General features: G+C 40.8%; 1 protein-coding gene across 5 annotated transcripts in view; it reads right to left on the bottom strand.

Annotated features, from left to right (window-relative positions):
• The window catches only part of baiap2b (BAR/IMD domain containing adaptor protein 2b), a 158717-nt gene that overhangs the window by 50398 nt on the left and 90156 nt on the right, over nt 1-18163 (bottom strand). For all 5 annotated transcript variants that reach the window (XM_090217318.1, XM_036960473.2, XM_090217317.1 and 2 more), the window contains 3 exons: nt 16713-16774; nt 15337-15408; nt 12354-12491 (listed from right to left, as the gene is read on the bottom strand). In XM_090217318.1, the coding sequence (XP_090073444.1) occupies nt 12354-12491; nt 15337-15408; nt 16713-16774 (272 nt within the window). The remainder of the gene's footprint in view (nt 1-12353; nt 12492-15336; nt 15409-16712; nt 16775-18163) is intronic.

The raw sequence follows: 18163 nt of genomic DNA, 5'->3' as shown, positions 1-18163 counted from the left end.
TCTGTACAGTCAAATCTGATAGTGCGTGAGAGGTCCTTCTCAGCTGTCAATCAAACAGGCCATGTCCCACATACACACACAGCCTGGTGGTGACTCTCAATTGTATTTCCTTAATACCTTGTGTCCTACCTCTTGTCCTTAACAAAACGAGGAGAAAAACATTGAAGGTTCCTATACGTTCTGGCTTTGTCCCTGAACCTAACTGTAGTCGACCCAGAAGCCTTAACGGTGGTGGTGGGGGAGCATGGGACTCCTGGTTTGTGTTGACAGGAAGCATATTCAACAGGAAGAGAAAGGGGGCTGAACTCGAGGGGTTTCAGAGGGCTAAGAACAAAGGGTCATATGGAATATGATAACACAACTCGATCACGAGTCACATGTCTGGGGAATGAAGGATTTGGAAGGATTTGGAATAGAGAGTATAAAACAATATATTTTATATTATGCCCCTTGACACATGCTTTAGTCTAACAATGGAGAGAGAGAAGAGAGATCTGAAAAGGAAATGTCAAACCTCAGCTAAATGGATTACGAAATACAAATGGCTCCATACTGAAATGTATGTCAACGGAAATGTCAGATTCCATGAAGGTAAACTTTTAAAACTAGATTATTAACCAGTCGGTTCCTTGATACCTGCAGTACAAAGAGATTAGTTTAATATTGACTCAAATGGAACTTGATTCCTAGAATCATCTTTTATTTATGTCAAGCCGAGGACTAAGCTTGATCTTTTGTCAGACTGTCAGAGCACAGCTTCCTCTGATGTTGTGGAGTTCCTCCCTACAAAACCCTTTAAGAATTTACATCCAACTGACTTATTAACATGACAACAAGAAATGGGTCATTCAGAAAAGAGATCACACAGTGGAACAGGGAGGGATGGAGAAATAAAAGTGGGAATGAGAGAGAGAAAGAGGAGTGTAGAGAGGGTGAGAGCAGGAGAGAGAAATAGATAGTTGGGGGAAAGAGGAAGGGAGAGACTGGTTTGAATAATTGAAGAAAATAACAGAAATGCAGCAGAACAGAACAAACCCAGACCCCCCCTCCTCTCACTCTCTCATTTTCCCTCCCGCCCTCTCTCGATCTTTCTCTCTCTAACATTCTGCTCTGTCTGTCTCTACAGAGACTGAGTCAGCAGTGGCACCATAGCATATCTTTCATTCTCCCCACATCAGCCTGAGGGACTGGGGCCCTCAGTAGTCAACACACACACTGCCTGTGTTTCTCTCTGACGCACTACCACCCCATCAGCTCTGACGCCATCAAGCTAACGGTTCCAATGCAGAGGGACCTGAACTGTGTGTGTGTGTGTGTGTGTGTGTGTGTGTGTGTGTGTGTGTGTGTGTGTGTGTGTGTGTGTGTGTGTGTGTGTGTGTGTGTGTGTGTGTGTAGGTGTGCGTGCGTGCGTGCGTGCGTACTTGTGTTCGTGTGGCATAAGTCAATTCTATCTCTCTTGTTTTCACACGGCAGCACCATGTGCAGTTTCACTCTCACGGAGTTGTTATTATAACTTGCTGATGAGCTGTTTGATTGGCTTTACCACTCTGCACACATTGTAAATCCCCCAGAGGCTGTAGGGATGAAACATGGGCTGATGTGGTTTGTTTCTACTATTTAGAAACTGAGACATTCTGTGATCGTTCCTACTCACAGTTACCAGAGCCTAAGGCAGCAAGAGAGAGCAAAAGAAGAAGAGAGGTAGAGAGAGAGAGACAGAGAGAAAGAGACATAGAGACAGAGAGAGACTAAACCTTCCATAAAAAGCCATCACCTACAGAGAAATTAACCCAGAGAAGAGCCCCCTAAGCAAGCAGGTCCTGGGGCTTTCTTCACAAACATAAACAGACCCCATAGAGCCCCAGGGCAGCAACACAATTAGACCCAACCAAATCATGAGCAAACACAAAGATAATTACTTGACACATTGGAAAGGTTTTACAAAAAAGCAGAGCGAACTAGAATGCTATTTGGCCCTAAACAGTGAGTACACAGTGGCAGAATACCTGACCACTGTGAATGGAAATCTTTGACTATGTACAGACTCAGTGAGCATAGCCTTGCTATAGAGAAAGTCTGCCGAAGGCAGAGACAGGCTATGTGCACACCACCCACAAAATGAGGTGGAAACTGAGATGCACTTCCTAACCTCCCGCCAAATGTATGACCATACATTCAAAAAATGTGTGGTTCAACAATAGTTTTTCTAAGATCCTAAAGTTCTTCAAATAACCATATGGTTCTTGGCACTGAAAATGCCCCCCAATAGGTTCTTCCAAGAACCCCATAGAAGGTAGGGTTCATCAAGGAACCTCCTTAGTTGGTCGGGGTTCTTGCAGGAACCTAACAGCCCGACTGAAACATTTTTGATTTGAAAGGACAGCAGGAGTAGGCACTGAAAAATGTAAAGATCTCCTCAATTTAAGGTAAGGTTTGACCCTTGTATGATCTAAATTGATATTGTTTTATGGTGATACTATTTTCATATTTGTGCCAATATTTCTAAAACAGAAAATTGACACATTTCAATGGATGTCAATCAACAAAGAGGTAAGAATATATAGGCTATGAGAGTATGTTGAAGACTAGCTGAATTGTGTGCTGATGACTGAACTGCTCACTTTTGTGTCTGTGTCTGCAGGTATACAGACGAGGAGGCATTCAAAGGTATGTTAATTGGTATTGGTATGTTATGCAGATCACAAGGTATGTGTATGAAAAACATTATCAAAACAGTTTTTTTTCATTCACATTCACCACAAATACCAAGGTTCTGTCATGTGCATCATCTGTATAATTACTATTTGTTGGATTCACAGACTTAACCCTCCCTACACCTTTGATGAATATAACAGGAAACCTGTTTGATCACCATGCACTGCAAAATCATTCTGGCTATGGATTCTGAGAACATCAACACATTAACATCACGCCAGAAGGATATACCCATTGGACTTGGGGCTCTGCTGGGAGTTTACCTCATATTTAGATTTTTTTATTCTGCTTTGCCAATAAAATCATAATAAACACTGATAACTAAAATATTGTGTTATTGTTATGGGTATTATTATTAATAATAATAATAATAATAATAATAATAATAAGGGGAGGAGGGGTAGTTAAAAAACGTACCCCAAAAGGTTCTTCAAAAGGTTATTTGAAGGATCCATTAAAAGGGGTTCTTTGAAGAACCCTTTTAAACGGTTATTCAAAGAACTTACAGGTGTTCCCCCACAGTTTCAGTTTGAAGAACCCCTAAAGGATACTCCAGGAACCTTTTCTTTTTAGACTGTATTAGAGACACATATTTCCCTCAGATTACACAGACCACAAAGAATTTGAAAACAAATCAAATTTTGATCAACTCCTATATCAATTGGGTGAAATACCACAGTGTCACGCCCTGGCCTTAGCATTTTGTGTTTTCTTTATTATTTTGGTCAGGCCAGGGTGTGACATGGGTGATTATGTGTTTGTCATGTCTAGGGGTTTTGTAGATTAATGGGGTTGTGTTTAGTAGAGTAGTCTAGGTAAGTCTATGGTTGCCTAGAGTGGTTCTCAATCAGAGGCAGGTGTTTATCGTTGTCTCTGATTGGGAACAATATTTAGGCAGCCATATTCTTTGAGTATTTCGTGGGTGATTGTTCCTGTCTCTGTGTTTGTTGCACCAGATAGGGCTGTTTTGGTTTTTCACGGTTCTTGTTTTTGTATATTGTTCATTTTTCATCTTTCATTAAAGATAACCACTCTGCATTTTGGTCCTCCTCTCTTTCACCAGAAGAAAACCGTAACACACAGGGTGCCATGTCGTGGAAAATGACATTAGTCACACTATCCCATGTTTTACTGCTTAAAGAATAGTCTCTTGTTATAAAGTGGGGCAAAAAAGTATTTAGTCAGACACCAATTGTGCAAGTTCTCCCATTTAAAAAGATGAGAGAGGCCTGTAATTTTCATCTTCAACTATGACAGACAAAATGAGAAAAAAAAACAGAAAATCACATTGTAATCACATCGCAAACTTGTTATCATTCGATGAGCAACAGTCGTCACATGAACTACTACAACGTCAGGACACGGTGAATAAAACAAACTTAGGGAGGAGGCTTCTGATGTTGACATGCATGAAACCAAGGCTTTTACGGTTACAGAGGTCAATAAATGAGAGTGCCTGGGGACATCCAGGGCCTGGGTTAAGCTCCACATCACCCGAGGAACAGAGGAGGAGTAGGATGAGGGTATGGCTAAAGGCTATCAAAACTGGTCGTCTAGTGCGTTGGGGACAGAATAAAAGGAGCAGATTTCTGGGCGTGGTAGGATAGATTCAGGGAATAATGTACAGACAGGGGTACGGTAGGGTGCGGTGGAGTGGAGGTGAACCTAGGCATTGAGTGACGATAAGAGAGGTTGCATCTCTGGAGTAGTTATGCTGGGTGAGGTCACCGCATGTGTGGGAGGTGGGACAAAGGAGGTATCAGAGGCATGTTGAGTGGGACTAAAACAATGATAACTATCCTAAACAACAGTATACAAGGCATATTGATATTAGAGAGAGACATAAAGTGGGGCATAAAGCAATCACAGGTGTTGATTGGGAGAGCTGACTAAGACATCAACGGGTAAGACAACAACAGCTAATCAGCTAAGACGACAACAACAGGTAAAATGGTAATGAATGGGCAGAGAGGGTAAGTTAGCTACACATAGGGGTGTTACATGTCCGGGGGTGTCCTCGGAGTGGGCCACAGTGTCTCCTGACCCCTCCTGTCTCAGCCTCCAGTATTTATGCTGCAGTAGTTTATGTGTCGGGGGGCTAGGGTCAGTTAGTTATATCTGGAGTACTTCTCCTGTCCTATTCGGTGTCCTGTGTGAATCTAAGTGTGCGTTCTCTAATTCTCTCCTTCTCTCATTCTCTCTCTCGGAGGACCTGAGCCCTAGGACCATGCCCCAGGACTACCTGACATGATGACTCCTTGCTGTCCCCAGTCCACCTGGCTGTGCTGCTGCTCCAGTTTCAACTGTTCTGCCTTATTATTATTCGACCATGCTGATCATTTATGAACATTTGAACATCTTGACCATGTTTTGTTATAATCTCCACCCGGCACAGCCAGAAGAGGACTGGCCACCCCACATAGCCTGGTTCCTCTCTAGGTTTCTTCCTAGGTTTTGGCCTTTCTAGGGAGTTTTTCCTAGCCACCGTGCTTCTACACCTGCATTGCTTGCTGTTTGGGGTTTTAGGCTGGGTTTCTGTACAGCACTTTGAGATATCAGCTGATGTACGAAGGGCTATATAAATACATTTGATTTGATTTGACATAGGGCCTGAGTTCGAGGCTTGGGCCGGCAGGTAAACAAAAATAAACAAAATGGAGTACCGTGATTAATGAACAGTCCAGCAGGCATCAGCTCTGTAGCCAAGTGATCATAGGGTCCAGTGAACAGCAATAGATGAAACAGGGAAGCCACTAGGTAGTCGTTACTAAGCAAGCAAGCGGGAGACACGGCGTTCTCCATCCAACCTCACTGAGCTCGAGCTGTTTTGCAAGGAGGAATGGAAAAAAATTTCAGTCTCTCGATGTGCAAAACTGATAGAGACATACCCCAAGCGACTTACAGCTGTAATCGCAGCAAAAGGTGGCGTTACAAAGTATTAACTTAAGGGGGCTGAATAATTTTGCACGCCCAATTTTTCAGTTTTTGATTTGTTAAAAAAGTTTGAAATATCCAATAAATGTCGTTCCACTTCATGATTGTGTCCCACTTGTTGTTGATTCTTCACAAAAAAATACAGTTTTATATCTTTATGTTTGAAGCCTGAAATGTGGCAAAAGGTCGCAAAGTTCAAGGGGGCCGAATAAGGAAGGAAGACATTCCTTTCTAATTAAACACTGTTGTTTGTGTTTGTGTTTGTGTGTGTGTGTGTGTGTGTGTGTGTGTGTGTGTGTGTGTGTGTGTGTGTGTGTGTGTGTGTGTGTGTGTGTGTGTGTGTGGTGGAGTTTCACAATGGGAGCCAAGCGCAGCAAGGGCAAACCTTTCTTGCCTGATCCACTGACTGGACCAGGGGAAGGTCATTGCGAGAAAATGGGGCAGGGATAATCTGGAACAGGTACCTCTCTGGCACAAAGTAGCAGATGTTCCCTTAAAAAGGCACATTGAGTGAAGTTTTATTAGCAGAATGTAGAAAGAAATTGGAGAAGTTTGAGGAAACCAAGAAAGGTAAGGCATTTCTAATAGATTGGGGTAAGTTTAGAAAGTGGGAGAGGGAAGCCAAAAGGCAGTCAGAGAGGAAAGTTAAAGGAATAAGGGTGAAATAAAGTAAGAAGAAGAAACAGGGATGGTAAGAAAAGAAGGAGAAACAGGGATGTTGTTGATGATAATGACATTCCACCCCCCTATTATAACCCTGTATCCACTGCACCAGCCCTGGTTGTCCGACAGCAGCTCACTCAGCCGTCTCCCGCACCGCAGCTCTACCAGCAGACCCCTTGGAGGTGGCCCATGAGCAGTGTAAATCTGTTCCATGCACCACCCGACTCTGGTGTTGATGGACTCTGGGAACATAGTCCACCATCGATGTCCACCCCTACCACGCAGCAAAGTCAATGGTGAGTCAATTGAATTTCTAGTAGATACTCGCACTGCAATGTCTGTCATAAATTCTAAATCTATGTCCAAACCTCCCATGTCAAATGAATGAGTCACCACTGTAGGAGCCTTGGGAGTGACTATGAAAGAGTCGTTGACAACACATGCATAAACCAACAATTAATTTTGTTCTGCATGTTGTTTTGTAAATTTGGCAGGAAGAGATCTCTGTAAATTGGGAATTCATATTCTTTGTAAAGGAAAAGGCCTCACTGTTGTATACCCTCAGGAGACATGTCGTCTCATGATGTTGTCCGAAACGGTCTCATCGTGTGATTGGTACTATGCATGGGACGTACAGGATATTGATGGGTCATTATGACCCAACTGACTAAATTCTTAACTGCTTGCAGTTGTTGGAAACAGAAAGGTAATTTTATGTCACAGACTTACATTGCACCGGACATTTCTCACCAGTGACAAGAGATTTAGATTATGAACACAATTGGCTGACAGGGATCAAAGTACATACACTTAGGTTGGAGTCATTAAAACTTGTTTTTTAACCACTCCAAAAATGTATTGTTAACAAACTATAGTTTTGGCAAGTCGGTTAGGACATCTACCTTGTGCATGACACAAGTCATTTTTCCAACAATTGTTTACAGACAGATTATTTCACTTATAATTCACTGTTTCACCATTCCAGTGGGTCAGAAGTTTACATACCCTGAGTTGACTGTGCCGTTAAACAGCTTGGAAAATTCCAGAAAATGATGTCATGGCTTTAGAAGCTAGGCTAATTGACATCATTTGAGTCAATTGGAGTTGTACCCCTGGATGTATTTCAAGGCCTACCTTCAAACTCAGTGCTTCTTTGCTTGACATCATTGGAAAATCAAAAGACATTTTTAGAAATCCACAAGTCTGGTTCATCCTTGGGAGCAATTTCCATACGCCTGAAGGCACCACATTCATCTGTACAAACAATAGTACACAAGTATAAACACCATGGGACCACGCAGCCGTCATACCGCTCGTGAAGGAGACGCGTTCTGTCTCCTAGAGATGAACGTACTTTGGTGCAAAAAGTGCAAATCAATCCCAGAACAACAGCAAAGGACCCCGTGAAGATGCTGGAGGAAAAAGGTACAAAAGTATCTATATCCACAGTAAAACGAGTCCTATATCGACATAACCTGAAAGGCCGCTAAGCAAGGAAAAAGCCACTGCTCCAAAACCGCCATAAAAAAGCCAGACCGGTTTGCAATCTTTGGGGACAAAGATCGTACTTTTTGGAGAAATGTTCTCTGGTCTGATAAAACAAGAATAGAACTGTTTGTCCATAATGACCATCGTTATGTTTGGAGAAAAGAGGGGGATGCTTGCAAGCTGAAGAACACCATCCCAACCGTAAAGCTTGGGGGTGCCAGCATCATGTTGTGGGGGTGCTTTGCTGCAGGAGGACTGAATCACTTCACAATATAGACGGTATCATGAGGCAGGAAAATTATGTGGATATATTGAAGCAACATCTCAAGACATCAGTCAGGAAGTTAAAGAGTGGTTGCAAATGGGTCTTCCAAATGGACAATGACCCCAAGCATACTTCCAAAGTTGTGGCAAATGGCTTAAGGACAACAAAGTCAAGGTATTGGTGTGGCCATCACAAAGCCCTGCCTTCAATCCAATATAAAATGTGTCGGCAGAACGGAAAAAGCGTGTGCGATCATGGAGGCCTACAAACCTGACTCAGTTACACCAGCTGTCAGGAGGAATGGGCCAAAATTCATCCAACTTATTGTGGGAAGCATGTGGAAGGCTACCCAAAATATTTGACCCAAGTTAAACAATTTAAAGGCAATGCTACCAAATACTAATTGAGTGTATGTAAATTTCTGACTCACTGGGAATGTGATGAAAAAAATAAAAGCTGAAATAAATCCCTCTCTACCGTTATTCTGACATTTCACATTCTTAAAATAAAGTGGTGATCCAAATTGACCTAAAACAGGGAATATTTACTAGGATTAAATGTCAGGAATTGTGAAAAATTTAGTTTAAATGTATTTGGCTAAGGTGTATGTAAATGTCTGACCTCAACTGTATAGTGGGCCCCAATTTTGCGTTTTAAGTATTAAATTGACTAAAGAACAGGCTTTGTTGTATGTATTTAGTGACAAGGTGCCACATGTATCGATAGCTAAAACAGATGATGTTGCTTGGGAGAATACTGGTATTTGGTTGAGGTCCGTCACTGATTAAGAACTTTGAACAGATGAGTCTAAATTCTCCCCTAGCATACATACTTTGTGTGTTCCATGTTATCAATAAGATGTACATGGCCTTGATAACACTAAACCAACTAAACAGATGATTTCCGTGAAGAATGAGTCACCCTAGTTGATTGGTCTCTCGGACTCTCTATGGGCTAAAGATAAATATGACATTGGGCAGATGAGGGGGGTTGAATCTCTTACTGTCACACCTAAGGGCATACACCGACCAAGCAGAATTTAGTATCCCCTAAATCCGGAAGCTATCTATGGGATTACCCCTGTTCATGCTTCATTTTCCTTTATGCTTCATACAGACTCTCCCTGTAATACCCCCATTCTTCCTGTCTGAAAAGCCTCAGTTGATTGGATTTTTTGTTCAAGATCTCAGACCTGTTAACGGTGCAGTTTATGCATGTGCTCCTGTTGTGCCAAACCCCATTACAATACTATATGCTGTGCCAGCATCGGCTAAATGGTTTTCAGTTGTTGATTTGGCTAATGTCTTTTTTTAGCATTCCTGTCGCACCAGAATCACTGTTATGGTTCGCGTTTACATTCTTAAACAAGCGTTGGACTTGGACCCAAGGTTACTCTGAATCTCCGGCAGTATTTTCTGCTGCTTTGGCGCAAAATGTAGAGGATTTCATACTCCCCCGATAGGAGCATGTTAATACAGTATGTCGATGACCGGTTACTGTGTTCTGAAACCCATCAAGCTTGTGAAGTTAACACCAGAGCTCTGTTAGTGTTTCTTGCTGAAAATGGCCACAAAGTTTCAAAGAAAAAGTTACAACTTGTTTCCCAAACAGTTAAATATCTGGGACATGACATTACAACTAATGGTTGGAAGTTGGGTTTGGAGTGTGTGGCTGAAATTCTCTCGACATCACAGCCAGTTACAAAACAGCACATGATGACACTCACAGGAATGGCAGGCTATTGCAGAGCCTGGCTACCTGATTATGCTGAAGTCACTCAGAAGAAGTCACACCTGAAGGACTGCAGGCACTTGACAAATTGAAACAATTTCTAACCTCTTCCCATCTTCCCATTTCATCTGTTTGTTTGCGAGAAAAATGGTTTCATGTCATCTGTCCTCACTCTGGACCATGGTGGGAAGCAATGGTCTGTTGCTTACTATTCTAAAAGACTTGACAGTCTTACTGCTTTTACTGCTTAAAGAATAGTCTCGTTATATGTTAGTGTTTTTTCTAACCTGATACAAACTTGTCTTGGTGTGACTTAGTCATAAGACTGGGTGAGGGTAACATACAGCTAAGAGACGTTTGGGTGCAACCGCAGCATGTGAAATCCTGTGGGTTTACTATCTACAGAAAGTCACATGTATGGAACCTTGCAGAAAGGAGTACAATATAGGGTTTGATGTTGTGAATGCAGTTAGACGGTTGAGCCCTCGGGCTATCAACCTCATGCAATCTTAAAGTCTGCACAGACAACGTATTACCTTATTATCTGCTGACTGCCAACGTATACAGAAAGGGGTTGTATTTTCTCTAGAAAAGCAGAGACCTGGCTATGTTTGTTAAGCTTTCAACTCTGAACCATTCTTGGTGATGTTGATTGCTTAATTTTTGCAAATCTTATAATAAAGTTGTTGTTGGAAGAATCTACATTCTCTCTCTTCCTTTAGAATTTCCCTGACAGGCATCACAGCAGCAAGATTTGTTACCTGTTGCCACAAGAAAAGAGCAATCAGCGAAGAACAAACACCATTATAAGTACGTACGTACCTAGGTTTATGTTAATTTATTTTACCTTTTGTACTTTCATTATTTGTACATCATTACAACACTATATATAGACATAATGACATTTGAAATAGCTTTATTCTTTTTAAACTTTGTGTGTGTAATGTTCACTGCTAATTTCACCTTTGTTTATTATCTATTTCCCTTGCTTTGGCAATGTAAACATAAGTTTCCCATGCCAACAAAGCCCATAAATTGAAATTGAATAGAGAGAGAGAGACAGACAGAAGGATATTACTCATCTACAGTGTCTGTCTCAACAAAGGGAAACCCACTGCCCTTAGCTACAGAATAAATTTACAATGCTCATCTTTTCTAAACACTGAAGTCAAACCAATGGATTCACAAAATAAATCATTCAACTTGGATTTTCAGTCGCCAGTTGCATTTTGAATAAATAAATTGGAATCAGAGAAGACTGTGCAATATAAATTATATACTAACCTACCTCTAATGCAGGCACACACCCAATGCAATACGATTAGAAAACATCTATTGATTAAAAATAGGAATGAGAGAAGACCATGGTGTTAAACCAGGGTGAATAATTGATGTACCACTGCTTCTCTAACACCCAATTGATATGTTATGTAACATTAGCTATTTCTTATTTCCTGGGTCAGCAGCAGACCAGTGACATTCCCAATACATTCAAATCAGTCTGCCTCTTCCCCTGCAGCCCCATCTCACTTGCTTTCTCTCCTGCTTTCTCTCTCTCTATGTCTCTCTCTCCACCCACTCTCTCTTCTCAGTGAGCTTGGCTCTGGGCGGTCTGAGTCCCACAGACCCCGGGCCCAATAGAGGGTACCTCTTTTACGCCTCGATTAGATCAACAGCGTCATTGCATCAATGATGCATAATAAATTCTGCAGTCAAACCTTTTCATTATGTAATCCAACATCTTTACTGGATATGTGTTCAAAAAAAGTTCAACATTTACCTTTTGCTACCATTTATGTCAAGTCTACACATACAGTTTGATGTACATGTTGGTTATATCCACAGAACAAAGGATACACTGCAACTGCCTCTGCAACGCAATGCTGCAAGGCAGACATGGATATTTATCTATGATTATTAATGTACTTCTAGTGCACCAAAATGCAATGACGATGTCGATGTGATCCCTCCAGTCATCAGCACAAGTCACAGTCACAGAGCCACAGATGTAGGATCTAAAATTGGGCCAGTTTGCTACAGCAGGAAAATAATCCTCCAGCAACAGGAAATGTGAATTATTATGTGGATTATAATAAATGGTTATCTTTGTAGAAGTTGATACATTTTCTGTAAGGGGAAATCAAGTCTGACATTTCAAAATGGAAATTACAAACTTCAGAAGCCTTTTAAACCTCAAATACACTACAAATTTTACATTTTAGTCATGGACAAAGTGCTCTGCTTCAGTGAAAGGGTCCATAAGATACTTGTTCAGCCTAAATCCCCTTTTGGATTTGATCGGCTACCCATCTCTGACACCTGCTGGGCTGTGGCCAATAGTATGATATTTCTCTGGCTCAGAGTCAGTAGCAGTGTCCTCACCACCTTCCCCTAAGGTGACCTTTTGACCCACCAGCTGGCACTGCATCATCTCTAGGCTGACTAGGGACCCAGTCTGTCTGTTCATTCACAGTAGCAATACAAACCTGAGGTCCTTCTCCCCGTTCACTCCCCCTGCCTCCCCCACAGTCTCCCTCCTCCTCCCCCAGTCACTCACCTGCATCTCCTTGTCTCCGTACTTAGAGGTGTTCTTGCTGCCCTGGCTCTTCCTGCGTAGCTTCTTCAGTTCATCCTGACACTTCTCCAGACTCTCTCCTTTACTCTTGTGCTCCATCTGGTACTTCTTCAGAGCAGCCTGTAGGGGGAGTATAGATTCAGTTTTAAAAGCTCTACACAGAAAAAAAGTTATTGATGGGTTCTTCTTCAGGGTGATATGGGTAACCATTTTCCTTTGCGTATCAGGAAGGGTTATTTACTGCTGAGATGGTTGTGAAGAACCGACCGGTTCTTCCCCTCTCCAAAATGTTTTTATTTCATTCCATGAAATGCTAAACCGTTAAAAAAGTTCCTGTAATTTTATGTTACACTACGGCTAGTGTTTCCAATAAAAGTACTTTAAACAACAGCAAGTTACTGCAATAACACAGCTGAATTAAGGTGTTATTGCTGTAAAAGGACAGTATGCTACTGAATGCTGATTACTTGGGACTACACTTGATTTAATGACCTGATTTAATGAACTGCCGTAAGTTCTGTAATTGTACAGGATAAGTAATATTATAAACCTCAACTGGGATTTGAACTGCTATGCCACCAAAGGAATATAAAAAGGTAAAGGGGGATACCTAGTCAGTTGTACAACTGAATGCGTTCATCTAAAATGTGTCTTCCGCATTTAACCCAAACCCTATGAATCAGAGAGGTGTGGAGGGCTGCCTTAAATTGACATCCACATCATCGGCGACACGGGGAACAGTGGGTTAACTGCTTTGCTAAGGGGCAGAACAACAGATGCTTACTTTGTTAGCTCTGGGATTCGATCCAGCAACCTTTCGGTTATTGGCCCAATGCTCCTGTCAGGCCATGAAAAAGATTGGCCACAGATTTAACGGCAAGAATACATTTCTGCATTTTTGCTAAAAGTTGCCCAGAATCAAGTCACACAAACGAAACAATATTTACATGATTTCACTGTAATACTTATCCCCAAAAATTAAATATAAATAAATATAATAATATATAATATAATAAATATAATAATTTACAAGAGTGTACTGTAACCAGCATACAGCAGCATTCTGTCATTTTACAACAATAACGCCTAAATTCAACTGTAAAAATACAATATAAATTGTTCCTGTATTTTTTGTGCAACTCAGTAGCTGGTGACATAATGCCAAATTTCAGGTAGTTTTTAACAGTGTCTGCCATAAGTCCATCTGAAGTATTGTATAAGTGTAACTGTAGAACCTGTCATTGGTTCTACCTGGAACCAGAGGGTTTTTCATGAGAGGGTTCTAAATGGATCTCCAACGGGTTTCCCTACAGGTACAAATTAAAGGGTTCTATGAGGCACCCAAAAGGGTTCCCCCATAGGGACAAATTACAGAAACCTGGAACCAGTGGGTTCTTCATGAGATGGTTCTACAAAAAAAATTGAAGGGTTCTACGTAGCACCCAAAAGGGTTCCCCCATAGGGACAAATTAAATAATTTCTACTGGTTCTAATCTTTATTAATCTCTATCATATCCACACACCCAGTGGTGTAGCAGGAAATTCAGGTGGCTAGCAACAGTGAGGTTATGAGTTAAAATCCCAAGTGAGGTTAACTCCTAAGTAATCAGAATAAAGAAGCGTACTGTCCCTTACCAGTAGCCGGGAAATATTTAACAATGTAATGAAGAACCCTCTGGTTCCTGGTATAACTGTCCACAATTATACAAATTGTTATACAAAGGGTTATCCAAAGAACCAATATCAAAAGTTTTCCCCTATAGGGACAAAATGAAGGAAAAAAAACATGTTGGTACTAACTAGCACTTTGTTTTTGTGTATACAGTCATTGGCTACCCTAAACTAGTGTTCTACCAATTAAGTTATTTGTTTGGTCCCATTTCAAGCCACCTGACCACCTTTTATTCACTGATTGATGCACTATAGCATAATCCAAGCGACTGGGTTGCCTGCCTGCCTGCCTGCCTTTCTGGTGGCCGCAAAACAATGTTTCCAATCTTTTATTTCTGTCTGATGGAAAAACCTAGCTGAGCGTGGCTAATTACTTTTGTCAATGCTGAATTAACAGAGCAGAGCAAGAGAAGGGCAGCATATGCCAGCATGCCAAAAACGCCCTCAAATGAACTGATGAGGTAAATATGAATTTCAAATAGAAGCTACAGTATTATTAAATTAGTGACTCTGGTACAGATTTTATTTTGTGAGCATCCAGAAATGACACTTTCATTTAAAGGGATGTTTCAGTGGGATGACATTCATAGTAGGCCTTTATTTATTCCCAATTCTGCAGAAGTTGTCTGGGAAAGCTTTGAAAAAGAAAGGAAAACCTCAAGAAACAAATCCAACACTTCAAATATCTCTAGAAATGTGTTTATCGCTTTAATAAAACTCAAACTTCTACATCTTTGTATTTTCCTAAAATGGGTAATAGCCAGTAATTCATGGAGCGGAAAGTAAGAGAAGAAAGTAATTCATGTAACTTTATTGCAGATTGGTAATGATTAAAACCTGTGGGAAATTCTCAGAAAGCTGTGGAGTTTGTCTCTAACTGATGATTTGATGAGAATTTGGTTCCTACCCTGGTTCCTGCTGCTCCATAAGGAGGCCTAGCTAGCTGACTTAAAATACAATTAAAAGCACTAGTCTGCTTCAACTCTTTGTTAATGAGGCATTCACTTCAGAATACACACACCACTGACACAGAAGTATATAGAGGCATTATATAAATCTGAACTAAAATTAAATTAACTCTGCTGTAATGTCATGAGAACACAGTTAGTAACTATGAATAATTATAGGTCATAATAAGCTATATTTGTAAGGGCCATCAACCTATAACCATTACCATAGAGTGAAGGTGAGAACACACCTAAAGGTATATTTAGAGGGTGCTAAATAACAAGGAGTTACTACAGTGAATGAATGGGAGACAACAATGAATGACCTTTCCTAGGAGGACACTCACATTTAGGTAGCGTGCATCCAGCTCCACCTTCTTCTCCAGCTCTGTCAGAAGCTCATTGTGGAAAGACTTCAGCTAGAGGACAGAAAGGACTCCAAAGAGTTAATGATAACATAAGATACACCCACACATCTCATCACCAACACAGACAGGAATAGAACCTGCTTCAGGTTGTTACGTTCTCAACTTCCAAACCAGACTTGTTTGTTTTTTAAAACAATTGACTATTCTGGCTGGCTGTCAGCGTGTGTTGTGGTGTCAACATGACTTGGAGAGAGACGTTTGTCGTGACATCAAAACTAACACACTCAAAGGATTAGGGGAGGTTGTATAGCACCGGTATGTAAATTATGTCGAAATTCATGCCAATGTTGAGGTTATTTATGTGTGTGTGAACACGTGCCTGCGTAATCTCAGTAAAAAACATGTTGTCCCCATATGAGAACTATTTGAAAAACCCCTTTGGTTCCATGTACTGTAGAACCCTTTACACAGACGGTTCTACATGGAACTCAAAAGAGTTCTACATGGAACCAAAAAGGGTTCCACCTGGAACCAGACAGTGTTATCCTATGGGGACAGCCGAAGAAGCATTTTGGAACCTTTTTTCCTAAGAGTGTGTATGTTGACAATTGACTTTTGCGTCAATAGAGACAAATAGCAGAGTTATCTCCAGTCCCAGACCAGGCGGAACTGAAAACAAACGACAAAACAACTGAATCAATGGTGCCTCTAAATAATGAAACATCCCAGATTAACACATTCTGAGGTGGTGTCTTCAGATGACAGAGGGACTCTAATTAATAAAAACAAGAAAGTCCCCTTTGCTCTGCTTTGGAGTACTGCTCTTTCTAAAGGGCCCTTAAAGTTACTGTGTCCCAAATGGTACCCTATTACTTATAAAGTACATTATTTTTTACCACAGCTTATGAGCCCTAGTCAAAAGTAGTGCACTGCACAGGGAATAGGGTGCCATTCGAGACTGAAACTGTATCAAAACCCTTCGGTCTCTTTTCTTCTCTTTTTGTCTTAGTAGTCTGAAGCAAAGTCTGAAGCAATAATATTTTCTTAAATTCTAGAAGTTGGCTGTGTGCTGTAAGATCAGGAACAGACGAGATGTAAGTGTGTATAAAAACAATAGTTAAGAGGCCAGTAGTCCATTGTTTGTGTGTGCGTAGTAGAGCTCTGTTCCTTTGAATTCAAGCATTGCACAGTATCTTCATATTTTCATGCAATGGCTTTAAAACGAGGATTAGCAAAATACTTAGTTAGCTCCTGGTATAGATTGTGATTGGGTGATACTAGAGTTGAGCTGCCAGAGCAAATGTAAGAGACAATAAGCCTTCATCATCCTGATCATGGTCCTGTGTTCTTCTCACCATATCTTCAAGCTGCATCTGGATCTGTCTGTGGACCTCAGCCATCTGAAAGAGAACGTCCCCTAAAGAGAGAACACACGGGAAAGAAAATGGGGAAAAGAGAGAGAGGGAGAAAGAAAGAGACAGAATGATATTAAATATTATGTGTGTCGTTGAAAGCTACATCAACGTGCAAAAACCAGACCATGCAGCCACACAAAACACTTGGAAGACAGGTGGAGTGAGGGAGGGAGACGAGGGAGGAGAGGATGGGAATGAACAGGATGGAACATCAGTCAAGTCACGGAACTGAAAACATTGTAAACTTAAAAGAATAGAACACAAATATAAAAACAGAAACAGAGAATGTAAGAAAGTCACGAGCTAAACAAGATATCTAAAGACACAACACTGTCTGTAAAAATAAATGAAAGTAGTCATGGTAATATTAGCTCATGTTACTAGTACTGAGAACATACAGCACAAATACTCCATATATTCAGTACAAATTTGTCATATCATGAGAAAGAAATCAAATGAAAGTTTCACAAATGAATGAGTACTTCTTTATACTAAGAGATAGTGCTTTGCATTAAATAAAACAACATGTAAATACTTCAAACAAGAAAAGCAGAACCAAGAGAAAAGTTGAAAATAAAACAAACAGAAAGTAAAGGGTGATTCATGCAGCCAGGGAGATATAATGCGTGTCATTTTAAGATACCTACATGCTGCCTCTTCTGAATATGCAATGCATTGTAAAAAAAAAAGGAACAAACAGATCTAGTTTGAGCAAAGAACGAATAGAAGGGTAAAGAACTGGAGAGACAGTGACAGATCAAACTACCCCAGAGAAACGAGACAAGACAGGTTTCCAAATAGGTTCCCCAGATAAAAGAATGAGACACATGAAAGGGTTCCACACACAAACGGTGATTGTGTTCACTCAAATATTGACTTAGCAGACATTCAAAGGGAGACGACTCATTGGAATCTATTCATTATCCATATATAAGTCAAAGAACTCTAATTTCCAATCTCACCGCACCCTCTCTATTTCTATGTAACACACTGCCCTACCCTGACATCATTTGCTGTTTAATATGTGGTCAGTGGCGTTCTGAGATCAGTAATTTAGGTTATTAAACACGTTAGAAAGGAGAAGAAGAGGTGAGGGTAGAGAGTAAAACTAAGGGAACATGATGATCCTTCCCATGTGGAACTAAAGAAGTAAGGAGAACATTCTAAGAGAACATTCTAGAGGGGGGCTTTCCATAGAATTAGGAATTAGAATACAAATGAATTTAATAGGATCTCTATGGGGCTTTCTTTTATGACATCACAGCATAGGGAGGCTTATCAGGAGGTGTTGAGGTCATCAAGCTACGACTCTAATTGAGAAGGGGATTTAGGAGTAGGGAAGGTTTGGAAAGCATTAAGGTCCCTTCTAACAAGGTTTGGACCGGATTCGA

Source organism: Oncorhynchus mykiss, chromosome 23, assembly GCF_057628025.1.
Source record: "Oncorhynchus mykiss isolate SJ-2025 chromosome 23, ASM5762802v1, whole genome shotgun sequence".
NCBI classification, from domain to species: domain Eukaryota; kingdom Metazoa; phylum Chordata; class Actinopteri; order Salmoniformes; family Salmonidae; genus Oncorhynchus; species Oncorhynchus mykiss.
The sequence above is the reverse complement of the archived record's forward strand: the minus strand, read 5'-3'. Positions and strand labels throughout refer to the sequence as shown.